The 22,442-nt window shown below is 28.2% G+C and overlaps 3 protein-coding genes across 4 annotated transcripts; all 3 read right to left on the bottom strand.

Annotated features, from left to right (window-relative positions):
- Window positions 1–1,746: 1,746 nt before the first annotated feature.
- On the bottom strand, window positions 1,747–2,779 carry LOC130807535 (rRNA biogenesis protein RRP36-like). Its single transcript, XM_057672783.1, has one exon. It carries the CDS (start codon window positions 2,713–2,715, stop codon window positions 1,954–1,956), a length of 762 nt encoding a protein of 253 aa, XP_057528766.1. The 5' UTR covers window positions 2,716–2,779; the 3' UTR covers window positions 1,747–1,953.
- Window positions 2,780–5,199: 2,420 nt separating this feature from the next.
- LOC130807534 (transcription factor bHLH90) lies at window positions 5,200–13,717 on the bottom strand. Of its 2 annotated transcripts, none has more exons than XM_057672780.1 (9): window positions 13,164–13,439; window positions 12,850–13,038; window positions 12,684–12,741; window positions 11,793–11,861; window positions 11,191–11,676; window positions 10,769–10,978; window positions 10,474–10,650; window positions 10,269–10,313; window positions 5,200–5,343 (listed from the first exon to the last, which is right to left on the bottom strand). In XM_057672780.1, the coding sequence occupies exons 1-9, from the start codon at window positions 13,277–13,279 to the stop codon at window positions 5,278–5,280; spliced, it is 1,416 nt and encodes a 471-aa protein (XP_057528763.1). In that variant the 5' UTR covers window positions 13,280–13,439; the 3' UTR covers window positions 5,200–5,277. The 2 variants fall into 2 exon arrangements, with proteins under 2 accessions (XP_057528763.1, XP_057528764.1); XM_057672781.1 differs by lacking the exon at window positions 13,164–13,439 and adding an exon at window positions 13,479–13,717 and having other exon boundaries at window positions 5,237–5,343.
- Window positions 13,718–19,312: 5,595 nt separating this feature from the next.
- On the bottom strand, window positions 19,313–20,372 carry LOC130807533 (uncharacterized). The gene has a single exon (XM_057672779.1). It carries the CDS (start codon window positions 20,236–20,238, stop codon window positions 19,558–19,560), a length of 681 nt encoding a protein of 226 aa, XP_057528762.1. The 5' UTR covers window positions 20,239–20,372; the 3' UTR covers window positions 19,313–19,557.
- Between the last annotated feature and the right edge of the window lie 2,070 nt (window positions 20,373–22,442).

Genomic DNA, 22,442 nt, shown 5'->3' with positions numbered 1-22,442 from the left:
GCTTAAAAATGTACTCAAAGTTGGTACTCAGCCTTCATCCCTATGACTATGATTGTGGGGAAGTTGGGTTTGTATGGAGATGCGAGAGGCACAAACGCGTATGCGTACACACTATAGACTATAGTAGTACTACTACTTCACTTTTGATTTCTCTCTCCATATAATTTCAACTTATTTTTTGAGCTTGTTTATATACCCAGTTCAATGCAAGTATCTCTAATTATGTATAATAAAAAATTATAAAAATTTGATATTAATAATTTTTATAATAAGATAAATAAAATAAAATCTCACTTGACTATATTTTAACTTATAGATTAAAAACTAATCACAAATTAAAAATAATGAATAAATAGCGCCATTTTTTTAAATGTTGCAACAAATATGAAACGAAGGAAGTATTGACATTGTTTGGCAAATAATTATTTAGACAATTTTAACTTATTTTGACGTATTATATAGTTGAGTTGTCTAAATACTTAATTTTAATATTTGATATATTAGTTGGTTGAAATAGCTTATTATTTAAATAACCTAATTTTAAACAAGTTGTTTTTAATGACTTATACAATATCAATTGGTCAAATTAGCTCATGAAATCGAGTGGTCAAATTAGTTCAGATAATCAACCGATCAAACCAGCTTATAAACTCATTTAGTAAAATTAGCTATTAATTATTTGTCAAACGTTCATATTTATTTCTTTTAATTTAATATTAAGTAGAAATTTATTGTTGTTATAACATTAGTACTTTTATATAGCAGCATAATAAAAACCCTAAATCTGAAAAAAAATGACTTGGATTGTAAGAGGATATGATTTTTTAAATGAGATTATAGAATAGGAGATCATCGTTAAAATTAAAAAATATTGTAAAGCTAATAGAATTTATTTGAAATAATTTTTTTTCCATGATTCATTAATAAGTTCTGGTTAAGTTATTGATGCATCGCAACAATAATTGGATATAGGGAGCAAAAGGCAAGGATAGACTTTGGCAGGGGCGAGGGGTTTCTATTATCAATAAACTTGCAATATTTTTTGTAGTAGTTATTATATTTTTTTAATCTATTTTACGCAATTTAATTATTTTGATCTATGATTCTAACTATCTACTAAAAATAAAAAATTCTCTTATATACCTGCACTTCTATTTACTGTATATTTTTATTTATATATTTTTTTTTACACTGAGATACTTATTACATTATAATTATTGACACTATTTATTATTTAAGTTTATTTTCTATATTGCACTTATTATGTAAAAAAAATATAGTCAAATAAGATTTTGTTTAAATCGACTAATTGTATAATTGATATATAAATAATAAAAACTCATTAGACTAAATAAAAAATCAAATGTAACAATTATAATAGAATGGAAGTACTCTTCTACAACATGATATGAACATAGCAAATTCACGGAGAAATTTCATCAAAATTTCTAGACAGACGATAATTACATGATAGTCTTCTCCTTAATTAGTACTCCACCATCACCAAAATCACATGAATATTCCTAAAATATTCTCCGTTATATTAATTTCAGTTTGCTATGTTCAATTATTTGACGTTTTTTTCTGGCTCATATTCTCAATTATTTATTTTTACTAGTCTTTTCACATAATTTAAACATACTATTTAATACTTTTGGACCGAATACTATAGTATTATTAATTAAGTATTAACGTATTCATCATCCTATTCATCCGTATACAGCCGCCCCAAAATACAATTAGAAATAAATCAAATTAATTGTCAGCATTCAGACAAATCTTATTCCCTTGACGCACCATCTAGAAAACTATCTAGAGTATTTAATTTAATATCAACAATTACAAAAATGCAAGTCATTTCATTATTCATAATTATACAACTCACATTTTTGTTTTCTTTTTTCGTCTTTCACAACAAAATATTCATAATTTGAATTGAAAAAAATAATAAAATTAATAGGGATGAACATTCCTACTCAAACCACTACTACCATTCGTAAAAAACCCCACCAAATCTTGCCTATATGGCAAATATGATTTCCCACCTACTTTCTTTTTGTCTTTCTTTCCTCCATACAACAATTCATATGCTGATTTTTTCTTTTTCTTCTGTTTACTCTCTCCTCCAAACGCCGTCGTTTCACTCTTCTTCTCCATTTTCACCTCTTTCTTCTTCTTCTTCTTCTTAGTAGATGATGTTTCGTCGTTTTTACCCGTCAAAAACACAAAGGAATCTTTTCCGTCACTATTACTCCTCGCTAACAACTCTTTAACCCTCCATAGCTTCGAAAACCCCGTAGAATTACTTTTCCGACTCATTTCAGGCACAGGTGACTTCCACGTACAGTACGGTCCTTCTGCCACGTCATCGTTTTCCGGCGATGAAACCACAAATAACTTTTTCACTGGAGGTCCGCGAGATGATTCTCCTTCTTCGGCATTCTCAGCGGAATACGGTGCAACAGCTCGGATCTGACCGTCTTTAAACACTTCTTCTGCTGATACAGGAGAACTTAAATCTCCTACGAAACAAAACTCAAATTCTTCATTTTCATCATCTTCTTCTTCTTCATCTTCGTTTCCATTTTCTTCATCTTCATCTTCATCTTCGGACGAGGATGACTCTACGGTCAAATCTAGAGTTTTATCCAACTTATCAGCGATTTCTGATAACTTACCGTTTTCATCGTGATTTTGATTTTGATTTTCTTCCATGATTTAAGAGAGAGAGAAACTGAGAAAAAATGGATTTTAGAGAGAGATAAAGAGGTGGTAAGTTAACGACGAAAATCATATTGTGGGAAAATATATAAAAAAAGAATAAAAGGATAAGAACAGTCCACGTCGTTGGGCCTACACGTGGGATCCTGAAACTGGACCCAAGTGGGTGTGAAAATGAGAAATTTCAATTAAAAAATTCACTTAGCTACATTTTAACATTTACTTATCGGATAATTTATCTAAATAATACAACATTTAATAATTAATTACTAAATAATTAAATATGTTTTTTATAACTATAAGTAATAGCTAAATAATAAATAAATATAATCTTTATATCCTTAATACTTAATAATACCTTAGGCAGATAATTTACTAAGTAAAAAGTTGGTTCATAATCTAGATGGATTGAATTCTCATATTTTTACTTTTTGTTAATTGTATGGAAATTTCATTTGAATTTAATGGTCAATTATTAGCTGTTGTAAACAATTAACCTGTCGTATAAGATTTTTCAATGAATTGTGTTCCTCTATTTTCATTTGTGTTTCTAATTCACTTTTTTTTAATTTTAATGTAAGCTTAAAATATAAATAATTTTAATTGTAATTTTCTAAAACTTTGATAATTAGAAAGTAATACTAAAACGAATTTATCAAGATTCAATGTGAAAACGAAAAGAGTAATAATTATTACAAGATACAGGGAATAACTAATAATTAAAGAGTAAAACATTTTACTACTAATAATACTATTCAGTTTGAAATAGGATAATTACATGTTGATTTATGTACTTAATTTTTTTATGTTAAATAATTAGTTTATTATTTAGTTGAAACGGAATATAAATATTATTAGCCTTGGATTAAATACTACTCTCCATGTCACTATATGTAATATGTGTACATTTCTATTTTAAATTGTCCCATTTATTTTGCAATATTTTGGATTAAGTTTTCACTAATTTTGTTAATTTTTATCTACACATTGATATTATTTTTAACTTTTCTTTTAAAATTTTGATCTTATAATTTGAATATCCTACAAATTTCTTAATATTTGTTTCATTTTTTCATTTCATAAATAAGTTTTTAAAATGGATAAAAGTTCAAATTTAATAGTACAACATACTCCATTCGTTTCTTAATGTTCTTCCCATTTAGAATATTTTATTTTAGAGAGAAAATTTTGATTAAGATATTTAAGAAATACATAAATGATAAAATATATGCATATAAAATCTCGTTAAATTCATTTTAATATATACTTTTTTATCATATATATTTTATAATTTTTTATAATGCAGAGATATTGAAGCACAAAAGTTACATGAGAAACCATGAAAAAGTAAATAGGAGAGTATATATAATTAATGAATAATGAATAATTGAATATTATAAGTAATGGCATTGAATTTGCTTTATTAGTGAGATGTAGCCGTAGTCCCCAACTGCAGGCTTTGCTTTTGGTTATGGTAAAAGTTTGATTCTTTTTTCGTAAGAATCAAATTTTCTTGGAAGGTGCATTAAGATTTTGGAATGTCCACTTTTTGGAATTTTATTATGGTGCAATGATTCTTTGATTAATTTGATTTCACACGTTAATTATCTTTATTTTAGTACACAACAACTACAACCCAGTATTAAACTCATTAATTGCATGGTATCATGTTTAATTACTCTTCTATACTCTCTTTTTTATATGTACAGTTTTTAAAATAACTTTTAACTTTTAGTGTTTCTAAATAAATATCTCTAAATATTACGTAATAAATATTTTATATAGGAGTAAATGATAAAAAAATATACATGAAATCTAATAATATTTCATATTTTTTATTTTATTCTTTATATGTCATTATTCAAAATTCTTATTTAAGTTTTTCTCTATTTTAGAGTAAACTATATTTTAAAGTGGAAAAACAAAACATGACAAAAAAAATTAGCTTTAATGGACAAGCTTGTCGATTATCATCTTTTATCTTTTTCTCATGGTGATGAAAACTCTAAAATTTTTTGTCACACATATATTTAAATTTACACTTATTTATCATATGCATTTAACTAACTTACGAAACAGTTGTTTGTATTCTAAGATATAATATTTTTATTTTAAAATAATAAAATTCACTATAGCGTACTTAATTCAATAAAATAAAAAATAGGTTAATCAATTCATTTGATGAGTATTTGCATTAGTTAGCACTGAGTCATTTCAAATGTGCATTATCTATGGACGATGTGATAGGATGTATTATTTGTCTTGCTTTATAATTAACCAAAAACTAAATTTTATCACAGACCCACATTATAGCAATTTGTAATTATATCATCAAGACATGAGTGTATCTGTAACAGGAATAACAATATCGATATATAATTAATATTTAATAATAATGTTTAATATAAAAATTTTGCGGAAGTTTCAAAATACCGTTAAAAAACTTTAAATCATAAAAAATAAAACTGTTTAAAATAAAAGTAAAATATTATATCTGATAGCTCAAAATGAAAAAATACATCATCATCAAGTCATCAATAAAGATACAAAAAGCAGCTAAGTTCTCGATAAATAGTAATTGTTGCGGCCTGAATCGAAACTTGAACTAAATCCTGCAAGATGCTGTCATCCATGATACGGATGACAGCCGATTGAATCGGTCAGCGCTTAATGCCGAGCATAACTTCCTATCCAACTCAAAATATAGAAATAATACGCTACATTTACAAACTAAGAATTAAAGTACGAACTTATAATTAATTAACACCACCGTATACTTTTAACATATTCTTTTTCTGTTCTATACTTTTAAGTCATTAAGATATCATTCTCAATCCTGACATAAGTACATTACTGCCACTTATACAATTCGGTAATCTTAACACTTAAGTAAGTTCATTTAAAATAGTTGTAATAATTTAAAATAGTAAATCAAACTCTTTTTTTTTATTTATATGATACTGGTCGAATGACCTATGAGTGTTTTTGGCCCTTTTCACATAAAAAAACGACATAATTTAATTTATCATACTAAATCCTAGATTTAAATAATTAACATAACCACTTATAAAAATAAAAACTTTACGCAATAACTTAGTAATTTACTATAACCTTAAGGATAAACTTAAATCTCAAAATAAAGTATAATAACAATATTCTTCATATAACTTGCTACCTTATAAACTAATTTGAAGGCTAACATAAACATATTAATAAAGTTCTAACGTGAAAGTTCTTAAATATAATAACATTCCTAATGTAACACATAACTCATAAACATACTAGCACTAATTTATAACATGAATCATACTTAATATCACTAGAATATAATTTTGCACCCAATTTCCTTAACTTGTTCAAAGATTATTAAATTTACATACTAAAAAATACTTTTAGCATACACATACTTAATATAATCTTGATCATATTTTCATTAAACTAACTTCTTAATAAAACATATTTGCATATTTCATACTTTGCATATTATAAAGTAAATATAATGTAAAATTCCACAAAAAGAGTAGGGTAAGAAGTTATACCAATTAATACCAAGGATTAGTACTAAGTATTAGAAAAATAATAAGAAATAAGACCCTCCCAGATAGATAATAATGCTCTAAAGATAATTAATCCAAACTCCCAAAATAATGATGATCTTTTAAGCTCCCAAAATAATTAAATCTAAACTCTAAAAATAATGATACATTAAGTACCCAAAGTAACAACCTAATAATGCTCCATAATGATGATGATTTAAGCTCAATAAAGAGTGTAATAAGCTCCATGTTCTTGATTTTGTTCAACTATTAATAAAGGTATTAATGTAATAAGATTTTAATGAAGTGAAAATATAAGAAAGAATGTTAGAAAGATTTGATGATGGTGGTGTAAGTGATCTCATGGCTAAGAGAGATATTTATAATGGGTTTGGGAAACTTTGTAGTTCATTAAATTGTATGAAAAAGAGTGTTAGGAGTATATAAGAAGGTTAACTTGTGTAAGTGATTTACAGTGTGTAAGTGCATGTGTAAGAGTTGGAGTGTGTAAGTGAATGTGCAAGAGTTTGGAGTGTAGAAGAATGTTAGCTTGTGTATGTGATGAACATCATGAGTTACTATAGAAAGGATTTTGGTTCATCAAATTTTTATTCTAGCATGTACAAGTGCTTATACATTAAAATATTAGATAAATTTGATCATTAAAATATGTAGTTTACTTAGAAAATTTACTTAAACTATACTTAATGTCAATAATAATAATACGACTCATTTTTATGTATAAAATAATTAAATAAAAGTTATAAGGTTGAAATAATAAGTAGTAATGTCAGTTTAAGGAAGAAAGTTAATACGTAACGTTTTACAAATCCGTTAATATAATAATAAAATTATACTTTTCGTACTATAAAATAATAAAATAATATTTTAGTGCTTATAAAAAGATTTTAAACAAAATAATATTTTGAAGTTTAATATTTAAAAGAAATTACAAAATTGGAAAAGGGTTAGGAATTAAAGATGATTTAAAATAGATAATCAAAGGATTAAAAATTTAAATTGAAAATTCGAAATAATTAATCAAAAGATTAAGATTAAGAATTTTAAGTCGTTACATTATCATATTTCTACGTTCCTATTGTCTGTCACATTTTAATCAAAATTGTAAAGTTGTTTTAATCAAATGCAACCAAGAATACAAAACAACTAAAATCAATTAAACATAATTGTAAATGGCCAATTGGATACTTAAACAACAACCCATTTGATTGTCCATATGAACTATAAATGATGAAAAAGGTAATGAAAATTTAGCATAATTTAGATGAAATTTTTTTTTAATCTCGACATGTTTAATGGTCATACTTGTTCAACATAATTATTTCATTTTCTTCATAATAATTAATTCAATACCATAAAAATGACGTATTATATTTCATGAAAATATACTATTCCATAAAAGAATTATCATTATTTAAAACATGATTATCCGTGAACATAAATAAAAATTTCGTCATCCCCTTTTCTTATTTCTCTATCCTCCACATCAACTAAATAAACAAATGAAAAACATTCTCATAATAGCAAACAATACAATTAAATCCCACCATCTTTTCTCACTTACCCTAGTTGAAAAAACTATTTTTTTTGTCTAAATAAAATAATAAATATTACATAAAATGGATCTCTATTTGTAGAGAAAAATATTTCTAGATTTTTGGTAAACTTCTTTTTTTGAAAATAATTTGTGAATTTTGTAAAATAATTAAAAGAATATATATGATGAAAAGAAAAAAATGTCAAATCAATATATGACATGTGGATCTTTTTCTAACTTATTTGTTTAATTAAATGTTATTGTAAGCAACATTTTGGTGAAAATTTTACCATCCAAACAAAAAAATATCAGTATTAAGAGTTTTAAAAAAAATATTAAATTATAATGAACAAATTTTTCTTCCCATAAAAAATGCTCTTATGACCGTTTAATAACAACAACCCAATTGTCTTGAATTAGTTTTAGAACCATCCTTACTATGTTAGGAGTTAGGACGGTCATAGAAAATATTAGTCAACATTGACTAAGACGTAAAAGTTGACCGTTCAAAGGGCCGGCAACAATTGACCAGTAACAGCTATTTGGTGCAATGCTCTAAAGTTCACTATTCATTTCCCACATTCCTACATTCTTCCTAACACCAACATGTGCAACATTTATTATGTACTCCTTTTATGCATTCATTTCAATTACCAACTTTTATATCCAAACATAGTAATTGGGGCAAAATTTGTGAGAAACATTTAAGAGGATTAAAAAGTTTAAACGCTTAATAAAAAGGTTACGTTTATTACTAATATAACTACTAAGATTGTTAGGTGCGGTTTTGCATCGATGAGGTAGACTCCAAGCTTGAGGTGGGTGAGCCTCCGATAGTCAAATTATACACACTACTTTTGTTCCATGGAGTTTGCAAAAAAAATAAATTTATACTATTATGAGAAATAAAGAGGGATTGTGGAGTTAATAGAGCAAATTAAAACAATATTGTTACAAACTTTATTAGATGATAAGTATACTGAGAGTTGAGAAGATAGAGATAGAAAGTATCTATTTCATTGAAATTGCTACATTTAACCATTAAAATTATAATGATAATCTATATCTTGCTAGTTGCTAGCTTCATTCACATAAATGTATATGGAGTATAGTATAACAAGTTAACAACTAACAAGTAATAATAATTAAAGTAAATTGAAGAAATTGGTCCTATGGGCCATAAATCAAATTGGACAGTTAGTGACCAAGCTGAAATGCTATACTCGATCTTGTGGAGGGTTTGCTTGTGAATAGATTTTAAAAATTCTCGTTTAAGGTGGTTTTACCGAGCTTGAGTAATCCAAACATGATGAAGAAAAGATTCTCACTTATAAGCTTAAAGAAGGTTTACTAATAAAACTTAGGAATACTTCTTAAATTTATAAACTACTACACTACTCTCTTCGTTCTTTAATGTTCTTTCCATTTGGAATATTCCACTTTAAGGAGAGAAAAATTTAATTAATGTTTTTAACACATATTTAGAAGATAAAATATATTCATGTGAGATCTCCTTTAATTCGTCTTAATGTATATTTTTTATTATGTGTATTTAGAGATATTGAGGTTTAAAATTTGCATTGAAAACTGCGCAAAAAGTAAATGGAAAGAACAAAAAGAAACGGAGGAAGTACTTTATTCTTTTTTTTCGATATGGAACAACTCATATGTGGACAAGAATGGTTTTGGACAGCAGTATGAGTCGTAACTTATACATTGGATCATTACCAAAATCAAAGGTTGAGGATGATAGAGTGTATAATACATAATGGCGATACAACCTTTATGTCATGTTTGGGAACAATAATTTCATTTGGAAAGCTGAAATTGACTCAAATTTATTGTTTGGCAATCAAAAAAGTAGTTAAAGTTAAAAGTTTGAGAATGATTACCCAAACTTTGTCCTTTTCAAATTTCTTCATTATGATTTCATAATTTGAAATGACATACTTGTTCCTAAACACTACATTAAGCTTTTTGATTATAAACCATATAATTTGTTACATAATCTACAAGTATTAAGATTTAGTAGTCATAACCATAGTTTGCTTATTTCTTTTAATCTAATTAAAAAGCCGAAAACAATTTATGAGCAATTGTTGTAATTTGCAACAATTATGACCTAAGGGGTACAAGTGCAAGAATAACGATCTATTTCTTCAATGCGTAAAATGACGCTCATCTAAACGAGGTTTAAAAGGGTCTGAATGCAAGCTAACTTTTTTGAAAATCATATATTGTTTTCACCTGACGCTTGATGAGAAAGGAACGGCGAAATAAAATTTGATTAACTAAAATCATCCTCCAGGGATACAAAATACAAGGTATATACTTCTACTGTGTACGTATATACTAAACTAACAACCCCAAAGAACCAAAGTTGGAACATCAAATTGGCTGGATGTATTCTGATAATATTCTTATGGAAACATAGTTTAAGCAGCAAGTCTTACCAGTGAGTCCTTTAAGTCCTCCTCTCGAATCTCTTCCTTTTTCGACTATAAAACATCGAGCAACAAGACTATGGTCATTAGAGAACGGCAGATCAATAATGGATGTACAGATTATAGATACATGAAAATCCTAACGATTGCGACACACAAAATAGTTCTCATCAAGTTTCATGTATGATGTATTAATTTTAGGTTTTTCTGTTACCTGAACTACAAAAAGTGCTGATAATTTTCCATGGCACGTCGTGAGATTGACATCTTCTACAGGTAAATCCAGATAATCTAGAGCCTGAAGCAATTTTGTGAACACACCGTGTCTTTGTTGGCATACAATTCTCAGCAAGAAATTGCCGGTACTGAGCTTGTTCGTTTGTACAAGAACCTAATCAGTACAAATAACCAACATGGCATATCGTTACAACCAAACAATTTCCTTGTTAATGAAAATATAACAAGATACGCACAGTTATAAGAACATTATTTTCCTGTCCGAACTATACCTCTAGTTTTGGTCCTTCTGCAAGAGAGGTGTTAGCTTGGTTCGGCTCCCTGACCTTTTTATCCAAACCGGAAACTTTTAGTGTCGAAGTGTTCTTCCTGTAAGAGTCTTCAACGCTCGAACTTTTAAGCTCACCTTTTAGTTCCTTGATCTCATTATTTAGCTCTACTATATAATCAATTGCATCTGCTAGTGTTGCAGCTTTGTGCATCTGAGCTAACAAGAAAACTTATCACTTATCGACAGCATACATCATTTATCATTCATCAGTCAGAGACGTATAGTTCTTTGGTTTTGAATTATAATGGATTAGGTTGCGTAAAACCGACCCCTAAACCCCACTTAGGTGGGAACCACTTAAGGGCATTGAATTAATTTAACTAAAGAACATATGATCATAATTCGTAAAGCAACTGTAATTACCTTGGTGATCTTTGGGACCAGAGCGCGAAGAGCAAGAATTCCATCGTTAATCCTCTGTCTCCTATTCCTTTCTGTTATAAGATTCTTTGATTTGCACTGTCCTTTTTCAGGCTTACGTCTATTGTCTATTCTGTCCACAGGGATGATAGAATTTTCGTGATTGGCAGTGAGCAGCTTTAAGGATTTTTGATGAGCCGCGGAACAAGGGTTGGAATCAGGAGAAGGGCGCTCATCTAAAGGAAATGAACCAGTAGAGGATCCATCTAAGTTTGTCTCACTGCTGTGAAGGGCTAATGGGATCAAAGGTTGAGGCCAAGTTGGAATGTTCGCTTGATTTAGGGATGATATGCAACTAATGCTCTTATCGACGTATGAGTTGATGGATTGCCCATCAAATGTTAGAGTAGAGGTGGACATAGTTTCCAGTTCTGACTTGATGTTGAACAGAGCTTCCACATATTCTATTATGCTTTCATTTCGTTCTAGCTAACAAATCATACAACAAATCATAAAATGCAGAATGAGTATACATCTAGCATTTAGTTCTATCTTATTATCTCTGAAACATTGAAAATCTAATGGGGTGGGGGACTTTTTCTTACAAGCTTTGATGAGTACAGCTCTACTAGACCACCAAACACAGGTATTAGAACATGGGTTCCACAGGATTCCTGGAGAAAGAAAATGTTGGAATCAAGTCTGGAAATAACTATTACTAAGAAAGAGCAACATCTTTGCAACTAAATGAAACACCTTTCCAGTATGGCATTATTATTTGAACTTGAAAACTCATATAAGATATCGGTTTTTGTCCAAGTGTCAGACTCGGTTAATTTAAGGAGAAAAATCCATAATTTTCGGTCCAAAATGAAGTGTCCAATTGTCCTACACAAGTTCGAATGTCGAGAATAACATAGAATAGAACAACTTCATGAATCTTGGGACTCCAACTTTTACACAAGTAATCACATAGGCATCAATTAGCATCATATACTGCCTAATTAGATAAAGATAAGTGTAATAGGGAGACATACTAAGCAATAGCATAGCCTTAAACCAGAGAAGACCATACTAAACATACCGTGTTGTTTTGTCCAAAATGAAGTATCCTCAGTCTACACCCACGTCGGAGTCTCAAGAACCGAACATGGGTATTTTAGGTGACGTCGAAAGACGTCGTAACACAGTCTAGATACATATATGACCTATTACTATCCTCCATTTTGAATTGTTACACTTCTTTCAAAAAGCCCCGGATAAAAGGAGAACGTGTAACAACTAAACAAATGGAGAATAATGTTTTATTTCACAAAAATCAACATTCATTTACTTAGTAATAAAGCAAAGCATATCATCAAACATACAAAGATCAACTGTTAATTCATAAGAAATCAATCAGTCCACAACATAAGCCTATTAGCACCAGCAACAATTGAGCTAAAACAACATGAGACGCAGCAACGGAATAAAAGAACAAAAGAATGAATAAAAACCTTTGAATCAGCCGAAAGCCAATGGGGTTGACAGGAAATCACAACTTCTCCATGAAGCCTGCAATTCATTTGCCTCAAATAATTGAATCTATTCAACCTCAATCAACTCATTCACAAATTCATTCAAAAAATAAGCGAATTGTAGAGCATATAAAGGATATATTACCCAGAAAAAACCGACAAAAATGGAGGAAATTTAGCAAGAGCTTCACAAGACTTAGTATTAGCTAAATGAACAAAAGAATCATCCCTACAAACTTGGTTTGAACTACCGGCCTTCTGTTTCTTCACCTTCTTCAACCCATTTTCCTGCTTCTTACTACCATTACAGCAGCAACCCATCCATTCAATAAACCTACCAAAAACAAAAACACGCATCAATCAAAATTTACTAATTCAATCAAAAGCACACCCATCAAACAAAATCTTTAGATTAGCAAACTTATTACAAAAATTTAGTAAAATAATAGAAAGGGTAACCTAGAAGGATCATCACCAAGCTTCCAAACAACAAAATAATCCCAATTATCAGACTCTAAAACTAAGGGTCTTAAACTATGTAATGCTCTTTCTAACTGACTCATTTCATCAAACATTTGGTATTCACTAATAAAATCTTCTTCTGCAATGAAAATTTTACTTTCACCCAAATTGTAATTTTGAAAACCCAGTTTTATAGTAATGATAAAAATCAGTACAAAATCATTATTGAGTCAGATACATCTGGCAATTTGACTACGTTAGAAAGAGAGATTTAACGGCCAAAAGAAAGGTTCAAAAAAGCGGGAAAGCTACCTGTAACGATCTAGAAAGAGAAAGAGAGAAAGATTCCTAAAGCATTTGAAGATCAAAGATTTTTTGTTTTCATGTGATTCAATGAAAACAAACTCTGTCGACGATGATCATAGCATGCGGAGTATTGGTGAAGTTCATTGTTGTGAAAAATGAAAATGGTGCATTTATGGACCACTTTGATAATAGTACAACATGAAAGAGGATCCAGAAGCATTTTGATTTTTGTAGGGGTTTTTCTATTATTGGATAAACTTTCTATTTTGAGATAATTTAATTATAGTGAGTGATGATGGGATAACAACTTCAATACACTTCATCTATTTTGAAAGATTTGCTATATTAGACATAATGATATTATTATTTATATATCGCGATAAATGTGTAAGAATAAATATAGTCGAGTGGAATTTTATTTGAATCATTTAATTGCTCTAATTTTTATAATTTTTAGTTAAAAATAGTTTAAGATATAAATAATGTAACTTACATATTATATTGCGTAAACGTAATATGTAACATGTATATTGGAAAGGAGGAAATACTACCTTTTATCTTAATCAAAACTTTTGTATCAAGAGCGCATTGTAACTCTTGCTTTCTTATAAAAAATCCAACTAACCTAAAATCTATAAATTAGACTTGGTCATCATTTAAATAAAATTCGCTAAGGCTATATATGGGTCCTTAGATACAATATTATAGATTTATAATTTTCAATACTCAAAGTATAATTGCAAAAGTAAGTAATTAAGTTATAGGAAATTTTAATCAATCCAACATGCTTATTTTAATGAATATTTAGAAGAACAAAATAAAAAATAGGTCAAACCGAGCGGAGCGCCTTGATAGGACACAACCGGCCTATTTGAGTCCGTTTTATTTTTTATTTGAGCCCAACTTAATCCGACTCTTTTTTATTTGAGCTCAACTCAACTTTTATCTGACCCATTACACGGTTCTAATCATGAGCCTCCTAAACCTTCTACCATTGATTAGGAACTTGTTCTTACTTCCTTTCAAGTTACAATAAGTCTTGTTTGAGACCGTCTCATTATAGAATGGATCCAAATAAAAATATAATTAATTGAGTTAAACTTAAACAACAAATAACTAAACCGAAACTGCTTTTTTCATTAATTTGTAATAAAATAAAAATTAAATTAGCTCATATTAAGTCGTCTCATGATAAGCGGTCTTAATTAAGAATTTCTCTTTTAAGTTTTTCTTGTTAGAACAACCTAATTTATTCAGCTCAATATTCAAAGTGATCCGGCCCAATAAATATATACATTATTGCTCATGAAACTGAAACTCTTGTGTTGATTCTACCCTGCATCTTTGTTTACGTATTCCACCATTATACCCCCTAATTTATACCTCAGTTTCATTATATTTATTATAATCGATAATGACATTTTCACATACAACATATCACTATCAATTATAAATATTTTTATTTCAAAACGAAGATGAATAATATAATATATCAGTTGCAGGATGTATCGTATATTTTGAAGGGTAAAAGAAAATACTCCCTCTGTTCCATTGAATTTGCATCATTTTCCATTTTGGTCCGTCCCACTTAATTTGCAACATTTTTATTTTTGGATAATGGTCCATCACTTTTTTTTATTCTAGTCCATACATTTTAACACTCTTTTAATTTCATGCACATACTCTTTTCATTTATTACTATTTTTTTTAAAAAAAATCCATCTTTCTCTTTTGAATGAGCAAAAAATAGTACCATGACAATTGACATCAAGCTGATTATTGGTAAAGAGTACTGGGGTACTCCTAGTGGTGTTGATATTTAACTGACTTTCTTTGTTAAAGAGTATTGTACGTTTATTTCTCTGATTCGCATGCATATATGGTTAATTGTTATTGCTAATTTTCTGTTTAATGCAATAAATAGAAATTTGATTAGTAGATAAAGATATACTATCTATATTAGTATTCATCCAAGCAAAACATTTATGAGAATAAATTTGATATAGACTTGTGCATAATAACTTTATTGTACATCACTCCTTAATTGTCGCTTATTAGCCTACATCTTTCATCCATTACATTAGTAAATTAAGTCTAGTATAAACTTAGTCCACACTAATATTTTTGTGGACCAACATTTACATTCTTTTCTTTCATTCCACGTTACTTTTCCACTCCACTTTTTTACTCTTATACTTCACTCCACTCCATTACACTCTACTCTATTCTACTCTTAAACTCTTACACTCTATTCTACTCTTAAAAAATTTTTAAAATTTTAAAAAATAAATATTTAAAATATTTAAAATTAAATATTAAAAGTTAAAAATTCAAATTAAAATTTTAAAAACTAAAAATTAAAAAATTAAAAAAATAAAAAAAATTTAAAATTTTAAAAATTAAAATTAACAAACGAAAATTAAAATTAAAAAAATAAAATTTAAATTATTTTTTTCAAAAAGTTTTTTTTCAATTATTTTAAAGTATGTAGTAAAAAGTAAAGAGAGTGAAGAAAGTAAGAATAGAAGTGTTAAGACTTGGTTCATAATATTTTAGTGTGCACTAAGTCCACATAAAAATTTCTCTACATTAGTAACCCACAATTTCTAACCCATAATCCTAAAATTTAAGATCGGTCGCACCCTATTTTAACATTTACTAAATTCATACAAGAACGTGTCTACTTTTACTAAAATTCTACTTGTGTTATTGTTCAAATATATAACCTTCTATTTTTTTCAATCTTTGTATCTTGGGTCATTCTTGTTAGAGCGAGAAGCCGAGAACTCTAAAAAGTTGTGCGTAATTCATTCTTGTTACTGGTAATTCATTCTAGCAGAACCAGAGAGAAATTTGATAAATATTTTTACACATATTTAGAAGATAAAATATATCTATATGAGATGTCGTTAGATTCGTCTAAATTTATACTTTTTTTATAAAGAATTTTTTATCATGTGTATTTAGAGATATTGAGGTTTAAAATTTACCTTGAAAACTGTGCAAAAAGTAAACGAGAAGAACAAAAAAGAACGGAGGGAGTACTAGCTAGTATCAACTTGAGATAGTCTAAGTAAATAACCGCTCTTTATAATATTGACAAATCACTCTTATGCAGAAGGATGTAATAGAGCGGGGATTTTAGGATTTCAATTTATTTTTTTTGTTTTGTTTATTTTATTGGTATTTGTTTTGTCCTTTTGTCATCATCATCATCACCATCATCATCATCGTACCCAATATCCCGCACAAAGGCGGAGTTTGGGTGAGGGGAGGTGACGAACAATTCATACACGTACTTCTTTAAAGGGAGGACTAGAGGAAAGTGGTCTATTTTACCTCCAAAAAGAAAGAGCCCCGCATAAAAGAAAATGAGTGACGACTGAAAATGTTTTGTCCTTGATATTTACAAATTACGGTGATTGATTAGAAATTTCTGGTATAAGCTTAATTTGAGATATGTTATCCAGTCTGAAATATTCACTATCTAATATTTAAATTGGATAGTTTATTCGATTTTTAAAATTGGATATTTTGGATATTGAAATTGGATTCAGATCGTGATTTCAGTGAAACTGAAAATCCAAGTTTTCATTTTTTTTTTAATTATTTTATTTTTTATTTATAGAAAAACTCTATTTATGCTTTAAATCTTCTAAGTTTTACTAATTTTTAACTGCAATTAAGTGACATAGCTTATCAATTATTGATTAATTTAGACTTTACCCAATCATATTGCCAAAATGACTTGGTTTTCAAAATATAAAATGTAAATTTGATTAAAGAAAGAAAGAGAAGTGGGCTTAAATGTCTGGTGTACAAAAGCGCAAAATTTTTTTTTAAAAAAAAGAATGTTTGAAAAAAATTGATACCCGACATCTGATTCGTAATAAACTGGATATTAGAATTTCGAATGCTCAATTTGGTCGAATCGGAACCGAATTAGGATTTTAAATATCTGAAATTTCGAAGTCAAAATCTAAATCGATTATATATTCGATTTTGAACACTCCTAATATTGACATTTAATTGAGATTAGAGAGTATTAAATTTGTAGTATTTTAAAATAAAATTAAATAATACTTTGATTCATCTTATCATAATTATTTTGTAATATTTGAACATTTATTGCAATTCTCAAATTCTAAACCACGTAAAATAAATATTTTGGGTCATTTTGTCAACAATTTGAGAATCACTTATGCTGTTCAAAATGTTATAAATGTAAAATCTTTATCAATTATTCAAAGAAATCACAACTATGATTACTCCTATACTATGTGAATGTTTCTTTCAAAAAAAATCCTAAGTTAATGAAGATGTAAAAAATCAAATTATGATCTTGATAAAATTCTTTATATTTATTTTTCTTTTTTCTTAGGTAAATCTGTGGCATATTATAAATCGAGCTCAATCGAGATTAAAAGGCCTTGGGAAAAAGGGTTCATACAAATTTTTTCGTTAGCAGCCCCGGAATCCCACCTAGCCACTAAATGAGCTAAAATATTACCATTGCGGCTAACAAAACTACAACCAAAATCCAAAAAACTAGTACAAAGATAGAAGATATCGTCATAGATCAAATGGATAGGAGAGAAGCCTTCCACTCGATTCACAATAACTCTTACGACTGTCAGTGAATCACCTTCAAGCTGGATATAACGGTCTAAAACATACTCATTCTTTATTTTCCTTTTTCCATCAAATCTATTTATTAGGAATTATAAAGGTCTTTCTAACACAAAATACTCATTTTTTAATTCTCGTGCAAAGTCCTAATATAGCATCTAAAACATAACATAGGAGTATTAAAATGACTTATATGATTCTAATTAATCAGTACTTAGTAATTTGTTACATAACATATAATTTGTTGAAAATTTAAAAAAGAGAAATCTCCTTAGCTTTAAACATTATAATTTTCCTAAAAAAAAATTTATAATTTATCTTAATTTGAATTCTTTAAAAGAATGCATTTATGTTTTGACCCATTGCTCGTTTCAAGATTTTTTGTAAAAAAGGTTGAAATATTAATTGAATAGGTGTCCCTTTGATCCAATGCTTTTCCTTTTTCAGTGGGCACATTTCCAGCACCGTACCTAAAAAGTAAATTGTACACATATTGGTACTACCTACTACTAACATAACACTAAGTTTTAATGGTAGTGCATCATCATTTACAATAAATAAAGGAAATTCTATATCAATATTAATGGTAGTGAGTTGTGTTTTAAAAATGTTTTATCAATAATTTTAGATATTAAAGATAAAAATTTCCTACTTACAATTGTATGACAATTTAGAGATTATGGAATTGTGGAATAGAATTTTTTGTTTTAAGGAAGCCATGTATATTGGTAATCTATATTTGATCTTAATATCTTCTCTAGAAGATTTACAAGCTAAATTAGAAGATAATTATTTAATACTCCCTCCTATTCAGCTGAACTGTCCCATTTGACTTTTCACACTTGCCGAGGCAACATTTTAACTCTTAATATCTCAAATTATGCTTAATTAAAAATTATAAAAAGTTGATATTAATAATCCTTGTATTGAGACGAATCAAACAAGATCCCATATGACTATGTTTTAACTTATAGATTAAGAGTAAAATACAAATTAAGAGTGATAAGTGAATAGTGCCAAAAAAAAAATGGGACAATTCAGCTGAATAGGAGGTAGTAGTATTTAATTTCTAATCATAATTTCGCAATATAAAACGTAAAATAAAAAACTTATTAGGATGACAATATATATATATATGGATTATTTAAACCCAAATTGAAATACTTGGAATTTAATTAGCATCCAAACTTAAATCAATCAATTAAACACTATGTTAAAACTTAATTTGATAACACAAAAGTTTTGTCATAGTAAAATATACCTTACTTCGTACACATTTTCATACCCTCCAAACTTAATTTAATTAGCACCATAAATAATATAATCATTAAATTAAAAAATATAAGAAAGAAAAAAGAAAAAAAATTAAAAGTTATTTTATGAAGGAGATCTTCAACAATATATATTCCTAGTTAAATGGTAATTAATTTATTTAAATAAATTTTAATAATCAAATCTAAGGAAAATCTCTAGGATCCCCCATTCCATGATGATGACGATGATTTTCCATACCTCCTCTTCCCATACTATCAACTCTAAAATCACCATTATTATTATTATTAGCAATTTTGTTATTAGGAAACATTGTCCGGGTCTTTGGTTGAAACCCTAGCATGATATCACCTTCTTTGGACCTATACCCGAATTCCATATCCGGGTTTTTTGGACGCCCACCCGGCCCACTTCCACCACCCCCTCCACCCTGTTGCTTGTAAGGATTTCCGCCTTTTTGGCTATTGATTTGGTGGTGGTTCATCATGTGGCTATGGTTATACCCACCATTCATGTTCGGGTTATGATTCGGGTTCGGGTTATAGTTGGGGTTCTGGTTGTAGTTTGGGTTATTGTTATATTCATTTTTCCCATGGCTCTTATTTTTATGAGCCTTTGGATGATTTGATTTGTGGGATTTATTAGACTTTTTACCACAAAATCGGCCTACGGCACATGCAATAGCTGAGATTACTAGAATTACCGCAAGGACAATAAAAACCATACCAAATGACCCACTTGAATGATCCGACCCGTTTGCGTTCGGATCATCACTTGCGGATGTGGTAGTGGAAGTAGTAGTTGGGTAAATTCCGGGCTGCTGAGGCGGCCCGGGATTTGGAAGAGTTTGAAATGAAGCAGACATTTTCAACGAACTAACAATTCTTTTTTTCAAGTTATGAAGGTTAATTGAGATAAGGAGGGTTTATAAGGGAAGAAAATGAAGAGTAAAGAGAAATGGGAAATTGTAAATGTGTTAAAAGGAAGAAGCTAGCTAGCTATTAGCATTTGTTCTTCCTTACAAGTTATGGTTTATAAGTAGTAAAATGTGGGTAAAATATATTTTTTTTGAATTCAAAAAAGTGCTTTAATCTCTTTTTAATAGAAAAAAATATAAAATCATTTCACTTTGAGATAGATTTATATTACAATAAGTGCATTTTATTTTCTGGTTGATCACTTTAAAATTATACATGATCACTATAATAATAGACTAAATATACATGGGCCAAATCAATTAAAATAGTATTAAGTTGTCAACATGAAATCGTAGAAAATTTGTGAAAAACATATTCTACAAATAAATGAATGTGAAGTTAGCTTATTTATAAGTAAAAGATTATTCCTTAATGTTTCTTTAATAAATTTCTGCTGTTTTTCTTTTGGTATGAAGAGAAAGTAATATTTTTAAGTTTTCACATTCTCTCACTATGCCCCTCAAGAGAAAAAGTGGTGTTTTAATTTATGGAGGATTGATGATTAGCCTTTTGCTTTTTTGAATAAGTGCTCTGTTTTTATGGTGCGCTAATATTAATCATTTAAGTTTATTTTATATATTATGGTTAATAAGTAAAATAAAATATAGTCAAATGAGATTTTGTTTGAATCGTCTAAAATAAAATATAGTCAAGTGAGATTTTGTTTGAATCGTCTAATCACAAGTATTTATAATATTAACTTTTTATGATTTTTAAATTTGTATAATTCAATATATAAATGATCAAAATAACACATTGGATTGCGTAAAAAATTAAATATAGCAAGTATAATGAGATGAAGGAAATATATATAATGTAATTGGTGAGAAATAATTAATATAAATAAGCAAAATATTTTTATGATTTCGGGGTAGAGGCTACATAGCAGAGGAAAATGAGGAATTGATTTTCCTAATAATCATCGTACAATACAACTTTTATAATAAGCATAAGGATGAAAAAGAAGTTTTCAACAACTAAATAAATCAGTCATGATTTTCAAATAGGTAGAATTAGATTTAATAATTCAAGTTTACTATTTCTTTAATTTAAATGAAAATTTAGCTGCACGATGTAGTTTTTTTTTACCTAAACCACAATATTATTAATGACATATGATTTGGTCCTTTTAAATTTTTACCATTTAACTATTTTATGCGACAATTTTTTGATTAAATGGGAAAAATCGGAAAACTAGTCCAAGATGTAGAAGAAATTGACTGAACCGAACCACAAATCCACAATAATATATACCAACTCAGATCTATATTCCTACTCATTTGACTAAAAATAGGGGAAATTATATGGGGATTATTGTTATTTGTAAAATTATTAAATTAAAATTAATTTGATAATTAATATTAGATCATGAAAATTGACAATATTCTTTTAAGAGATTTGCTTTTGCCTACCAAAAGGGAACACTTAACACGCCGAACTATTATCAATAGTAATCTTTATTCTTTGCTTTTTCTTGTGAATGATTTGACAGAATGCCAATTCACCTTTTTGGTTCATTTTTTGTGTATTAAGATGATTACTTGATTAGCAGGGTTTTTATGGGTTAATCATTAATTATTTTTATTATTATCATAATATGCTTCAACAATTAGAAAAGAATCCAACCAATTCTCTGTTGTCAAGGCACATTGAGATATGTATTGTTTGTTTAAGATTTAGGAATTAGGACAAAGCATTTTCTTGCACACTTTCTTAAATAATAGTAGTTAATTTGTTTCGTTGAATTTGCAGTATAATATTCAAAAATTCTTATTTTTATTTGCGTAACGTTGTCAATGTAAAGGGACTGAAAAGTACTCTCTGTGTTTTCTAATATTCTTCCCGTTTAAAATATTCTACTTTGAAGAGAAAAATTTAATTAAGATTTTTAAAACCTATATAGATGATAAAATATATCAATGTGAGATCTCGTTAGATTCGTCTTAATGTATACTTGTTTATTATATTTTTTACAATTCTTAGGATGCGTATTTAGAGATATTAAGGCTCAAAATTTACTTTAAAAACCATGCAAAAGGTTTACGTACGGGAAGAACATTAGGAAACGGAAGGAGTACTATATAAGTTTATC

The sequence above is a fragment of the Amaranthus tricolor genome, chromosome 3, assembly GCF_026212465.1.
Source record: "Amaranthus tricolor cultivar Red isolate AtriRed21 chromosome 3, ASM2621246v1, whole genome shotgun sequence".
In the NCBI taxonomy this organism is placed as follows: domain Eukaryota; kingdom Viridiplantae; phylum Streptophyta; class Magnoliopsida; order Caryophyllales; family Amaranthaceae; genus Amaranthus; species Amaranthus tricolor.
Note: the sequence above shows the minus strand (reverse complement) of the source record. Positions and strands in the feature narration are given on the sequence as shown.